General features: G+C 41.0%; 1 protein-coding gene across 6 annotated transcripts; it reads left to right on the forward strand.

Moving 5' to 3' along the window:
- Positions 1–1,093: 1,093 nt before the first annotated feature.
- Positions 1,094–11,642, forward strand: ZNF518A (zinc finger protein 518A). Of its 6 annotated transcripts, none has more exons than XM_064463854.1 (4): positions 1,094–1,364; positions 2,078–2,186; positions 3,336–3,459; positions 5,946–11,642. In XM_064463854.1, the coding sequence occupies exon 4, from the start codon at positions 6,064–6,066 to the stop codon at positions 10,714–10,716; it is 4,653 nt and encodes a 1,550-aa protein (XP_064319924.1). In that variant the 5' UTR covers positions 1,094–1,364; positions 2,078–2,186; positions 3,336–3,459; positions 5,946–6,063; the 3' UTR covers positions 10,717–11,642. The 6 variants fall into 6 exon arrangements, with proteins under 6 accessions (XP_064319924.1, XP_064319925.1, XP_064319927.1 ...); XM_064463855.1 differs by having other exon boundaries at positions 2,078–2,133; XM_064463857.1 differs by lacking the exon at positions 3,336–3,459.
- Positions 11,643–14,815: the final 3,173 nt, after the last annotated feature.

The raw sequence follows: 14,815 nt of genomic DNA on the forward strand, positions 1-14,815 counted from the left end.
TAGTAGAACCATCAATTATATAATTCTATTCCTGAAGCTATTCTTTAATGCCAAAAAAACCCACCCCACAATGGCTTCTATTAATTTTCTTTTAGTCCAGGACACAAAGGAAGCGATGTCAGTTTGAATGAGGAATTAAAAATATGTTCATGTACATACACAAAGACAGCAACATTCCTCATTTTCGTATCTAATCATGAGTAAAAATGGTATTTCTTAAACTTTGTTGCAACTACTAAGATGTGACAACACTTCTGGAGAAAAAATCAGCTGAATTGCTCTCAAATTGCTCCTCACTTAGTTTAAGCTTTTTCCTTTGGGAACCTAAACCTTTCTCCTCTTTGCTTTTCATTTCTGAATGCTATTTCACATGCGGAGAAAGGCTTTCCTCTTCAGTGACCTCTTCACTCACAATTCGTCTTCGCAGCCTATTTCTGGCACGGGCCTTCGCCACTTTTTGGCCACGGTACATCTAAATTTCCTGCTCCACACGTGCCTTCACACTCCTTGATGATTATGCTTTTGATCTTCCATGTGCGTTACAACTTAGCACAAATGTTTAGAGCGTGCTACTACTAAACAGCATCGTTTATGCCTCTTCTAAGCACCAATGATATTGCTTCTATAACAATATATTTCCACCTTTTTGTTACTTGAAGCATACGAAAACATATCAAACCATTTAATCCATGTCTAACATTCTGAATGTGTTCACTGCTGCCACCTTCTATAGATACACCCTATATATTGCATCTACACAGCTCAGCAAATCCTCATCTGGGGTGGACCACGCACAGCCCGGGCAGGGACCTTTCTGGGTGTTGGTGACGGGCTGCAGCTCTCCACGCCCAGCGCCATTAACGGCCACCGGCCCCACAGACCCTCGGGCGAGGGGAAGCCCAAAGCGGCTGCGAGGTCGCCATGGCCGTGCCATGTGGCCAAGGCCCACCGGGGCCGCACGGCGGTAGTCCTCCTTCGGCCGGCGCCCGGCCGCGGCGGTCCCGGTGAAGGGATGCGGGAGGCCTCGGCCCACCCGCCGGGCGGCCCAGCATTGTGCTTCCCCCCCGCCCCCAGCCCCCGCGGCCACATCTGAGGAGGAGGAGCAGGAGGAAGGGAGCGGGGGGAGGTCCCTGTCGGCGCTACCGCCTCGCCCTCACCGGGGGCCGCCCAGACCCGTCCCGTCTCGCCCCCCACCCGCGGCGCTTCCCCGCCCTGGGCCTCGTCGGCCGCCGTCCGCCTCCCCAGGTGAACGCGTATCCCTCCGCCGCGGCCGCCCCCGCCGCCCTACTCGTAGCCCCGCAGTCCCCGGATGGAAACTGTTATGGCGGCCAACGGCGACTCGCCGGGCTATGGCGAGGGGCGAGGTAACTCTGCTAGGGGCACCGGTGCGGGGAACGGGGCGGAGGGGGGCTATCCCCGCACCCTGCGGGAGGGGCGGCCCGGTGCGGGCCGCGGCGGCGAGGAGTGGGCCGGTCGTGCGAGCCCCGGCGGGACAGGAAGCCGCTCCGTGTGAGGGGTGAGCCGTTAAATAGTCCCGCGCCCCCCGCCCCCTCCGGCCGCGGGACGCTGGCGGCAGGGCGGCCGGGGCTGGCCACGGGACGGCCGGGGAGGCTGGGCAGCGCTCGGCCGCGGCGAGGAGCTGGGCGACGATGCTTCGTGGCCGACTCCGCGGGGTCCGCCGCTGGCGTCGTATCCCTCCGCGGGGCCGGGCGAGGCGTCGCGGCGTCCCCCGGGACCGTGCGGGCGCCCTGCGGGGGGCGGCCCGGCGGGGCGGGGGCACCGCTGGCCGCCGGGGCCGCCCGAGGAGGCGGGTGGCTCCCAAGGAGGAGCCGGGGAGAGGAGGGGTTAGCCCTTCGGGAGCCCCACGGGCTCCCCCGACCCCCGCCGGGCCGGCTTTACTGAGCGCCTCATGTCTCCTCGTCCCGGGGACGGGGGGAGAGCCCGCGCCCTGGCCCCGCTCCTCGGCTGCGCCCCGCGGGACCGCTGGTTACTAACGGTGGCGACGGGAGCCCCGGGCGGGGAGCGTGGGGGTCCCCCCGACACGGCAGCGGTGGGCTGAGACAGTGGTTGTTTGCAGGTACCTTGGCGGTGGCAGCGAATCGCTGGAGCGCTGGGCTGCTCTTTTCGTAAACGGCAAGTTCGCTGTGCGGCATGGATGTCTGTTTGTTAGCTTTGAGACCGATTTGGTAACTTACTTTATATTTTATTTTTACAAAAGCAGCGTTTTGCTGTGTCAGATAGATTGTATCTGACCGCCAGAAGCTCTAGCCCTGTGGGTTCCTGAAGATCTAGTTCTGTAAGTTCCTGCATGTGCCTGGATCTTTGTAGAGATGACGGCACTGCAGGTCTGCAGACACATGTAGGATGGGACCAAGCATGGAAAATACTTTAACATAGGGTTGGTTTTGTGTGTTTTTTTTTTTTTTAAAGTTAGATTTAAATGAGTGTAAACAATTTTTACAGAAATCTTGAAAATACTACCTGCCATCAGACTGTGTTTTGGATTTAATTTTTTTTTTGGTTCTAAATAGAAATACTGTAAAAGTTACCAAGCTTAGGAGTGTCTTACTCCTATCTGTCATTTCTCACTTGATCAAAGTGTATAACTAAACCTTTTGTTCTCCATATGTACTTTTTTTAAACAAAATACTGACATACTGGAGCATTTTTGGGTGAAGAAAATTGAGGCGTAGAGCCTCAAGTGGTTGCTTATGCTTGTGCTTAGTGTTGTGGTTTGTTTTTTTTTGGTAACAGTTAGTTTTGGTCCATGCTTATGTATTTTCAGGGTTCATATTCATTATATCTACTTTATAATCTACTTACTTGTATTAAGTATTGTGAATGTACTATTCCACCTCTCCCACACCCAGGCTTCTGCAGAAATTTCCAGAAAATTATAATTAGGTCTTTACTATAGAATTCATTGTGATTTTTACTCAAGGAAAGTTTTAAGTAGTGTTATCAAAAGATAAGAGTTCAAGTGAAAATTTGATGGACTGTGGTACCAGTTGCTGCTTTCTGTCTTGTTTTTTAAGTTATCATATGTTATGCTTACCAGTTATAAATGCCTGAGAAGTAGTGACAAAGCTAAGGTTAAAATAGGCCTTGTTAGGAGGGGTTTGCTAGCGATTTTTAATCCCACGCATTAATTTAGAATTTGTATTGCATTTGATGGTGTTTTTTGGGAGAGAGCATGGTATGTATTTACAGTTTTTCTGAATTCAATGTATTAAAAATGCATGTAATGGAAAATTCTGAAGGATTTGTGTTTTTCAGCTGCTTCTTTGTTATGCTTGTACTTACACCTTTTAAAATATCTCTCCTTCTGTTTTCAGACCTTTTTTCACTATTCCTCCTGACTGTGGCCTTTTCTGAATTTTACATATTTACCTCTTCTGTGTGTGTGGAAAAATGTTAAAAAGGCTGTTGAAGAATTGAAGTCAAGTCTTTTCTTAATGTGTAAGTCTGACTTCTTCTTGATAATGTACATTTAAAGATCCCTGGGATTTTTGTGTGGTTTGTTTTTTTTTTTTTACTGGTTGGTTGTTTCCAGTAAATATTTTTATTTATTGTGCTGCAGGTGCTTGCCGATAGTTGCATGCTACCCAATAGTAACAAAGTTAAATTGTAATTTGCGTGGTTAATTAGTTAAAGGAGATCTCAAATCAGGTTTGAATATACCCAACTGAGACTCTTTGCTAAAAATAAATGTTTTATTCTGTTAGTAAAATGTTGCTCAACTGAGGACCACACTGGCCCCTTGTAAAAGGTCTGATGTTTGTTCTCTGCAGCATACTGCATCCACTTCTGATTTTTAGTGTTAATTGCACATGTATTTCAGGTCTCAATATTTGGCAGTATAACGTTTTAATCTGAATGATAGGCAGCTATCATCAGGATGGTGTATTGCATCATGCAACCTGTAATCTTCATGTGTTGCATCTGTGTATTAAAAAAGTTCTACAGTGGATGAGTCCGAGTCACTTTTAGTTACTTATTCTTTCTTTATGTGGGAGTTCAGGTTGCTCCTGTTCAAGTAAGGGTTTTACCAGTGACAAGAGAAAGCATTACAATACAGTACTCTCGGTGAAAATGGAGTGTAATGTAGATGAGGTGTTCTCTTCTGAAGGCTCAAAGTAGAGTGATATCCCATGTATTAACCGCCTGTGTGGAAGATGGGAAATGTATTGTTGATTAAAAAAAAAAATAAATCCTGTACCTAAAATGTTTCAGTTTGGAAAGACTCCCCAGGAGGGAGCATGTCTATTAATGTCGGTGGTTTGTGGGAGGTGGCTTGTGTGTGTTGGTGGTTTTTTTTTTTTTGAATGTCAAATGTAGAGTTGAAATCTTGCAGGTCTCATAGCTGAAGAACACAATTGAGTTTATTTGATATTGGAGTCTGTATAAAATGTCAAAGTCTGTTTTGCTGCTTATTTTCAAGAATTGTGCAGAAATGCTACTATCTTTCCCAAAGAAATGCAATAAAGCGTATGCTTAAAAACAAAAAGTGTTTTGCTTTTCTTGCAACATGATACATGAACATGGCCTTGAAAACTTTTCAATCTCCATTTTCTTTGTCAGGTATTTACATGTTTAATGCTAGATGCTTCCTTCTCACAGGGCTATGGGAAAATATTTGGAAGACCTTAGTGTGGTGATGCTTATGATGGTCTGGAGCTCTAGAAGCAGCTCTTGCACTTCATCACAGTGAGGGAGAGGATGTGATCATCCTTTCAGTTTGAATGTGAATAAATAGGATGATCTAATGAGTTCCAAGCCTACTTTGCTTCAGGGTGGGCAGGGGAATAGTGGAGAGTGAGCTGCTGATCAGATTTCAGCCAACACTTTACTGACTTTTGCTAGTAAAGAAGAAAATGATGCTGTGCCTTCTGCCATGGAAGAAGGTTTTCATAAGAAGTATTATATACTAGTGAAGAAACAGTTCTTGTTCCTTTTCAGTTTCACTTTTCAAAAGCCAAATGATTTTTTACTGCTATTCCATTTCTGTGGATTTTATGTTGACATGTGGGAGTGTTGTTCAAGCATAGACTTGAGCTGCTATAAACTGTCAGTGCAGCCTGTTATGGAAACGCTGACATTAAGTCTGTAGCGAGGCAATGATGCTGACCATACCTATTTGAGCCTCTTAATCCGTAGAGGAGTACTGTTGTCAGACTTGCTCTTGTTCAGAAAAGATTAACCTCTACCCATGAACATATGGTGAGAAACCAAAGTTAACTTTTATCTGTTGACTACTTCAGACTTGTGTGATACTAAAGGTAGGCACGTGAAAAATTTGTTGTAGATGAGTGTGGTGGGTTTTGGTGTTGATAAAGGTAATGTCTCCGGTAGTGAAGTGGCTCTTCTGTCAGCTTTTGGGTTTTTTTTTTTAGTTTTTTCTTTTTAAGCACAATAGTTAGCTACTTATAGAGTAACAGACTTGAGTAACAAAAATATCAGCTCCTGCTGAATTTGTCTTGCTTTTAGTTCTTCAGCTAGGTTCAGTTAGTGATCCAAAGTCACAGAGGAGGTACTGTGTTTATATTTGCTTGAAATCCTGAAGTAATAAATGCTAGCTTCATGCAGCTCTTGGGATTTCTCATGTTTACAGACTGTCTTGGTAGGAGAAAACCAAAATTTGATGGCGTGGAATTTCAATGTTTTAATCTTTCAGTAGATGATGTCCTTTGAAGCTTATTTTTCAAGATTTATGCATTTTTTCTGAGGGAGAAAAAAATCCCATACAACAGATGAAAAACAAAAAAAAAGGTTACAGTGTAGTGGCTGGTTTTTTTTTTTTGTAATGATCCTTTTTTTCTTTCAAATGCTATTATAAAAATCAACAACTTCCAAGATGGGCATGTATTTATTAATGAATTGTAATGAGTGTTCTAATTGCATTAGTTTTAAATGTAATATTTGCTTTGTTTGTTTTCTGATTTCAGGAGAATAAAATGGGGAAGTTCTAGAACTTTGAGAATAACTTGGCGCAGCAGTCTTGTTTGCTGCAGGAACTAAGACTAGTCTCCAGAATTCACTTAAAGAAAAGGAAAACCTAAAATCATGCCATCTGAGAAGGAACAGTTTTTTTCTGATAAAAATCAAATTAATTTGTTAAAACACAATGCTGCAGAGAATTTTTCTACAGATAGTACTTCGGAAAAAGCACTGGTGAATGATCCTTTAAGTATGACGACTCAACCAGCAATTTTAGATGTCAGTGTCTCTTACGAACTAAAAAATGTGAAAATTGATTTACCCAAGGTGAACATTCCAAATGAAGTATTAATGAAACATGAAGTTGATAGATTTAGAAAACTCTTTCAGTGTAAACAGCAAACTGCAAGGAAGTCCTTAAGTCTAGAGAAAATAAACGGAAGCGGTCCCAATTGTTCAGAGGGAAGCCACTTGCAAAATAAACCAGAAGTGCAATTGGAAGAAGGGTTGAAAACTTCAGCAAAGATACTGAATTTCACTTGTACGAAGTGCAAGGATAACATTAGATACAGCCCAAATGATCTACAGAAACATTTTCAGCTGTTACACTATGGTGAGTTGCCTTTGTATCCTTGTGAGATGTGTAACTTCTCGGCTAATGACTTTCAGTCATTTAAACAGCATAGACGCACCCATCGTAGCACTTTAGTAAAATGTGAACTCTGTAATGATGAGCATATGTACACTTTGTTGGATTTGACAAAACACTTCACATCAAAGCATTGTGTAAATGGTCATTTTCAATGTGAAAAATGTGGGTTTTCTACCCAGGATGTGGGCACATTTGTTCAGCACATTCACAGACATAATGAGATTCCATATAAATGTGGAAAATGCCATCACGTAAGCTTTACAAAAGAGGAGTTCCAGAAACATCTTGTCGTTCATACCAGTATGTTTCCTTTTCGTTGTCAATATTGCAGTTACAGCACACCACGGAAAGATTATCTCTTAAAACACATCATAGCTTTGCATAGTGACCACTTATATGCAAAAGAGGAACTGGAAAAGGATAAATGTGAAAAAAGAATAGTGAAGACTCCAGCAGGACTGAAGCTTGTGTTAAGAAGGTGTAAAATGGGAGCATCAAAAAAAGCACTCTGGAGACGGAAAAAAGTCAGCGGAAGTGACAAAACTGGAGAAAATGCACAAGTGCTAAGAAGTGTGAATAAAATTAAGACAAAATCTGAGGAGCTGAACCAATGTATGAGAGATGTGGAAGCAAATGAAGAAAAAGATCAAATTACATATATGGAAAAGCATAATTTCACGGGTGGAATGCTCTCTGCTACTACTGCACAATACAGTAAAGCAGATGATGGAACAAATTACAGCCTGGGATTATTGAAAAATGCTGTTCACGGGCCAACGGTATTGATGGTCAAAAACAACAAAATATCTATTCCAGCAAATTACAGTGCTAAATTTATGGGATTTAAAATGGTAGATGGAAAACAACATATTGTTATAAAATTACTGCCTACAAGTAAGCAAAACTTACATTTTTTGGGTCATAAAGCTGATCCTGTTCAAGATGGTTCTACAACTCCATTGCTACAGACTTCTGATCCCTGTGGCTTTTCTTCAGGTGCTATACCACATGTAACTGATCAGTCAACTTTAAAGAACAATTCTGTTCACCCGTTAACATCCCCTCCATTTTCTTGTTCTGCTCCTCATTCAGGAAAAACAAAACTGAAAAAACAAAGCAACTCCTTATTGTGTGCTAGGAGTGTTTCTCAAACTGTAGCACCTTCTAATGTAGCTGTAGGAAAAAGTTCACATTATTTGCCAATGAAGATGGGCTCAACTGTACCTCCATGTGATGAGGTGACAAAAGTTGGAACTCGAAGTGATGTCTCGTGGGGAGGCTATAGTCCTCCAAGTCATGCTCAGGTATTACCACCCACTACTACAAATCCGCTTCACTATGACCCTATGAAAATGCCCTTCTTTCCTGAACTGAAAATACAAAATGGTGGCCTGAATAATAGTAATGGAACTCATAGTCTCTATTATTCAACTTCAGTGGATTCTTCTAATGAAGGGTTGCTGTCTTTTCATAACTATTCCAAAATGGACACTTCAGATAATCCATGTAGCATTTGGATGTCAACAGATGACAAATACAAAGAATTTTTATCTAGCAAAACAGTTTCTTTTCAAAACAGTAGAAGAACTGAATCTGCATCTTCATATTCAGCGTTGATGAAAGGCATAAAACCAGAGCAAGTTTTATCAGCCCAGTCAAATATTAATAAAACTTATGGACACACAAACACTAAGGATAATTCTGTGTCTTTTAAAAGCCAACCTAAATGTGTTGTTGACAGCGAGTGTTTTATGGAGGACCAGCATAATGGCCAGCAGTATTTGGATGCTAACATTCATCAAGGCTTTGAGAACATAGCTGAGAAATTCCAAGAACACGCCTCTGATTGTGTTAACTCGGTCTTAATGCCTAAAATCACATCTGTTTTCTCATTGCAGAGTGAACAAGCAGCTCATTATTTATCACCTGAAATAAACCAGTTGCTGCAAGATGTGTTAAAAGTGAAAGCAACTACTCAGCAAGAATCCCACAGCAAGTCAAATAACTGCATAAAATTTCATTCTGACAAGCTGTTTTCTAGTCACGAGACAGGGAGCGAAGCCTTTACGCATTTAAAAAGCTCGGCAACTGCACGTGGTTTTCAGAGGCCTCCTACTAATAACGTAGGCTTTCATTTATATAAGAGAGAGTTGAACACAAGATGTAGCACAAATGAAGGTACGCATTGTGGGAGAGAAAGACAGACACCCAGAACATCATTTGATTCACAGGGAATGGATAATTTATCCGGAACTCCAGGTGCTGGTACGTTGCTAAAAACTCCTGCAGATGCAATCGTAACACAGCAGTTAGTAAAAGACAAAATACTATCTACAACCCAAAATCCTAACAGGTTTTCACCAGTTCTTCAGGAACAGAAGAAAACCCTTTTAGTTCAGTCCCCTCGATCAGGATTTTTTGTTCCTTTGCACCTTGCTAACCAGCCTGGACTACAGGTGGTTTCAGGAAAAACTCTTCCGTCAACCAGCTCATCAGATGGGCGTGTGGCTAAAGGGGTACCTACATCCTTTGTTTTAAATAAAGGACCTGGAATGATTTTGACTTTTAGCGGGACAATTGGAACAGTTGCAAACGTCGCTAGTGATAGTTCTCAGGTTTTAGGGAGAGTTGTATCCAGAGAATACGGTAAAATAACCATACCAGCTTCAAAAGGCGAGGGGAAAAATGACAGCTTCAGAAGCGTAAGAAGTTCGTGTAATAGAAGAGTGTGTAGTACAGCAAATGACTCATTGAATAGCATGCCATTCAAAGGGCCTCTAGTAATTACAGACTCATCGGAGTCATCTGTGAAAGGAATTTCTTCTGTAAAGGTGTTATCAGAGCATCAGGATGCTGTCTTTGATTCCTTGGAGTCGGTAAACCAACAGGACATTAAACAGAAACAACATGTTTATGCACTTTTGCCTGATGGACAGCAGGCAGTTTTTCTGAAATGTATGACACCAAACAAGCCTGTCGTTAATAAACATAGGACTTTTCAGGATAATGCTCGTTGTCAAAGTTATCAACCAAAGAGAACTGGAGCCATGCAACAAAAGCTTTTGCTGAAAATTAAGACTTCTACTTCAGATACACTGGCTGATACCACTCAGTCAGTAAGCAACTCAGTGCCCTCACTACACTTGGGTAACTTGCAGTCCCTTACTCCTGCACTAGCACAGAAACAAACTAATCTTACTTCTAATGATGCCTTAATATTACCAGGTAGGTTAATGCCAGCAAATGCCTCTTTGGCAAGCTCTAACCCAGCACGTTGTGTTTCTCCTGTAGAACCTGTTTATTCTACTAAGGCTGCAGGGACACGGTTGCAAAAAGGTTCTATTGAGAGTATGCAAGTAATAACTGCTAATAACACGAATAACTTTCGTAGTCAGAGGTCCTCATGGAGCACTCGAAACAGAACCGCAAAAGTAAAACCTCGTTTAAAACAAACTGGGTCTAGAAGTTCAGAAACTGTGGGTGTGCAAAGAAAAAAGAATTTCAAACGGAAAAGTAAGGATAATTGCCCAGAACCTCCAAGAAAGAAAGTAATGTTGCACAGAAAGTGTAAGGAAAAGAATCAAGCTGAAGTTGTTAGTGCATCAGGTGGCCCTTACAAACCGAGGGCATCAAAAGAAACTGTGAGGACGTTGAAATTACTCCCTTTTAATTCTAAACAGCTTGTAAAATGCCCTCGGAGAAATCAACCAGTTGTTGTGCTTAATCATCCTGATGCAGATGTTCCAGAAGTTGTAAATGTAATGAAAACCATTGCTAAATTTAAGGGACATGTTCTTAAGGTTTCATTGTCAAAAAGAACTATTGAAGCGCTTCTACAGCCAGCCCTCTGCAATCCTTTGGATGTAACTACTGATGAGCTTTCTCAGAAGAGGCACAGGACAATAAAACCTATTAGCCCTGTAAAAGAAAGATTTGTCTTAAAATTGACACTGAAAAAGACTAGCAAAAACAATTATCAGATTGTGAAAACTACCTCTGATAATACCTTGAAAGCTAAGTTTAGCTGCTGGTTTTGCGGTAGAGTATTTGACAATCAGGATAATTGGGTAGGACATGGACAGAGGCATCTGATGGAGGCTACTCGAGATTGGAATTCATTAATGTAATGAAAACCAGTGAAGAAAATAAAACTTAAATGTCATACATTACAGTTTTTTCTAAAAGATAATCAACTGAATTAGGGTACACAAGTAATTTTGGTTTGTATTTCAGTATTGTAACTGAAGTTTAAAAATGATGCAAAGTGCTTGTATTTTAAAAGGAAGAGCAGATCTCTATTGCCATCAAGCTTTGAGGTAGATCAAGGAGCTTTGTGGTTTAGATAACTTGTAATTAACTGCAAATACAATTCCATAAAAATATATATTATTTTTTGTTACTACTATCATGTCCTATATTTTTATTCTATATAATATGTCTTCAGGGCTTTTGTTCTGTACATATTTTAAAAAACCTAAACATGTAAATATTTTTATACTTTTCAGCTATTTGGTATAATTCTTGCACAGAAATTAACCCCCCCCCCCATTTTTCAGTTCTGTGCATGCACTACTAAAGCCAATTTAAAAATTTTTTTTCAACTACACACACCTGGTATCCTGGGATTTTTATTGTTTTCACTTGTTAGCTCTTGATTTTGTTTTTCAGGGATTGAACACTATTGTTAGCAAGTGCCTGAAAGATGTGAAGCAGTTTACATTATGTCAACTGTGTAACCATAGGTCCGTATAGGGCCATTTCCCCAATAGTTTCATTTAAACAAAGCCATATGTGAATGCTTTAAGCTATCTTGCTATGCACATGACACTTGTACTATTTCTGTGCAGTTTGTCTACTTTCTTAGTGAAGTATTTTTCATAGAAATTAATAAAACATGTTACGATTGTGTTAATACAGTGAGCCTGAGAATGGAATCAGTTGCAAATCTACAGTATATATATTCATAATGTATATGGTGTTTAAGAATGGTGAACATTCCTAATCTGTATTGACTTTGTCACTATTAAATTTGCTATAACTTGTGTTTACAGAATATGACTGTGAGCATTATAGAAAATGTTTCTATTTTGTTTTATCCTATGTCTGCCACAAACCTTATAGGAAGGCCAGGATATGGTGAAGTGCAAAGCACCGTTTCAGGCCCGTAACCTGTAACCGCATTATAGTTTTATTCCAGGTGGATGTAATTTGTCCCCATAATGACTAAATAGTGTTTTCTGCTATTGCTTATTCAAATGAACTGCCTTTTAGGGTACCAGGGGTTTGGCAAAACCAAGGCTTAAGTTATTCCTCCCTCATTTTACTGGCCCGTAGGGTAGTATTCCTAGGAGCCTGTTTGCTTCCTACTTAGTTTTAGGGATAACGAAGGGAGAATATGCTTCACGTTTCTTAAAGTTTATGTGAGGGTATGTAAAGACAAGACCTTCTCTTATCCATAGTGACCGAGAGTATACAAATGAAGGTCCTTATTATCCACAGTAATTACTATGTCTAGAGGCTTTGTCTTCCAGATTCTTAATGAACCCGGAGGCTAGAGCCAGTCTTCAGTGGGAGTGCCCTTACCACATGGCACCTTTTGCCTAAGTACTGCAAGATTACGTCTTAGGTGTGTAAGTCCCCAAGTATTGATGGAAAAAACTGTCAAAATTGAATACTGGACTTGGAGAGGACTGGGGCATTTAAATCTCTGAGGTCTTAGATTGTATGCAAGCCCAGGGGTAGTTCTCTGTGACTACTTCCCTAAGATGAAAGTGAGGATTGATTTGCTACCAGTGAAACAATTACAAGTCTTATGGATGTCACAGGGATGGCACTGGTAACAGAATTCAACTTAGGTTTTAAAAAGTGGTGTAATGACAATGATTTTTTAAAAAAATTACTTCAGTAGCTAGAGATGTTTTTTTGTTTTGTTTTTTGATGTGTCTGTTGGCAGGAACATGCACAGTAGCCTTGTAGCTAGTGAGTTATGTGTGGGAGTCAACTGAAGTACCTGCGATGGTCAAGGCAGCATAGTTTCGGTGAATTAATACACAGTTGGCGTGTGTTCTATATCAAAATCAGATTGTTTTGTGCTGCACAATGGGCTTGAGCTGTGATGTGAAATTTGGCTAGGAACTTTGAAGAAGACTAGTGTAGTGGTGAGGAGGTGCATTAGAAAGAAACATTAGGAAAGGACAAAAATGCATTAAACTTTTTTGACTGGAAGGATCTATTGGCTGCCTCAGCTTGCTCTCCTATAAACCCTGAAGCTGAACCCCGATTTCTGGACATTGCCATTGCTGCCTTTGGCAGAAATATCTGTGCATTTTGTTGCTAAAACCTACTTGGTGCAACTTCACTGAGTATTACCAGTTTTTGTTAATGGCTACATAGCACTGAGGTGGAAGTTCTGCTGTAGAGTTTAGGGGTTTTCTCTATATTGATGAGCCATGAGAGCGACAACTGTCATTGGAATTTTTTTTTTTCCCTTCAGCTTGTTTCCCTATTAATTGGGTAACTTTAAACAATACTGTGAAAAAGAACAGTGTAAAGCTAGGAAACGTTGAAATAAGGTTGCTTTATACAATCCTTATTCATTGTCATGTGTCCCTGTCCATGGACATCCATCTCATTCAGTGCAGAGAACTTTTGTGTCCCCTCTTGAGCAGAGACTTAATATTTTGTTTCCGCACCCTCCATTATGTCCTTGTGTTATTTAGCGCACATTGCTCAAGTGTGGTTCTGAATATATAATTTCTTTTTCTTACAAGCTTTTCCATAATTTGTTGTTTGAGGCCCTAAGAGTTTGGCAGTTCTGCAGAACAGATTTCAAGGAATCTCAAGTGAGACATCCACAAAATTAAGATCACAATTAATGATTATCAGGAGGAAGTTTGGCTTGAGCAATCTGACCGGCCTCACAGCGGATAGTGCAGTAGAAGGTGCAGGGACAATATACAGTTCTTCAATGACACGTTCAACTGCTTTAACAATATGAGGCTACCTTTTCACTGCTGACTCCTGCAACGTTTGGGCATTTCTCAGCATCTTCAGTAAATGGGAAAGGTATCTTAAATATCCTACAAACAACATTCTTTCATTACACAGCCATGATTTATCCCTGAAGTATTGTGTGAACCAAGTGAAATGTATAAATCCACATGGGAAAATAGTCAATGATCATCTATTTAATGCTTGTATTGTAATAGATATATTTGATGTGACAAATTAAGGTTGCTCAGGTAACCTGATACGAAAAGTGTCTTGATTTTAAGTGCTTGACTTTGCAACCATAACATTTTAAGATAGCTTGTAACATTGTGCCTATAGCAAGATAAGAAAACCTTAACTTGTTTATAGTGTTTCGGGATGTATAGATATAGGTGCAAGTGCAGGGTCAACAAGTGGTTCTCCTCTGAGATATATACTTGGCCTGAGCTTTATTTGTACAGCATTCATGTTTCTGTGTAAAGTAGCCTTAAAGAGGCCTAAACTCTATCACGTTGTGTATTCTTTGCAAGATGTGTATTAATCAGTACGTTATGGTTCTCTTCCTCTGTAATTCCACTGTTTTAACAAAAAACTTCTGTTCAGTATTTGTTCCAGGGCTGTTGTCATGTGAGACATGTTTTTTTACAACACTTCTAAGAATCTGCCTGCTGCTGGTGGTTTAGATTGAAGGAGGAATGCAGTTTTGTAACTTGCATGTCTGAACATTTGGATTTTTGAGAATGCAAGTTCTTACTCTGTTCATGAAGCAACATTGTCAGGAATGATTTGGAGTACTCGCTGTACTCTCCTTTCTGTATCAGGTAGGCAGACAACACATCCGCCCCTTTGTAAGTTAGTAAATATGATACTTTGCCCTGAGTTCTCAGACAAAAAATGTACTTCATTTTAAAGCCAATTAAAAAAATTCTAGTTTTAGGTCTTCCCCTCCCCCAGCTAGTCAGTTAATGACAATTACATGGAAGAGAAATTAGCTAACAATGTCAAAGAAATATGGGGGGAGAGGTGTGTTGCTATGTCTGTCAGAGGTCAGACTTGACATACCTGCTACCCAGTGGAACCACCAGACAGCATTAACTAGTGGCAGCTGCTGCCACTGCAGCAGTGCTAAGATAAAGTTTCATGTATAGGACTGCACCGGTTCCTGGCTTCTGGACTGGCTGCTGAATCAATAGCGTCAGAATTTTTAACGTAGCATGTTCTAGCCTGAGTGCTATT

The sequence above is a fragment of the Phalacrocorax carbo genome, chromosome 12 (genome assembly GCF_963921805.1).
Source record: "Phalacrocorax carbo chromosome 12, bPhaCar2.1, whole genome shotgun sequence".
Taxonomy (NCBI): Eukaryota; Metazoa; Chordata; class Aves; order Suliformes; family Phalacrocoracidae; genus Phalacrocorax; species Phalacrocorax carbo.

Excerpts from the sequence above, each read along its gene's own strand:
- ZNF518A (XM_064463854.1), top strand. The coding sequence starts at position 6,064 with ATGCCATCTGAGAAGGAACAGTTTTTTTCTGATAAAAATCAAATTAAT.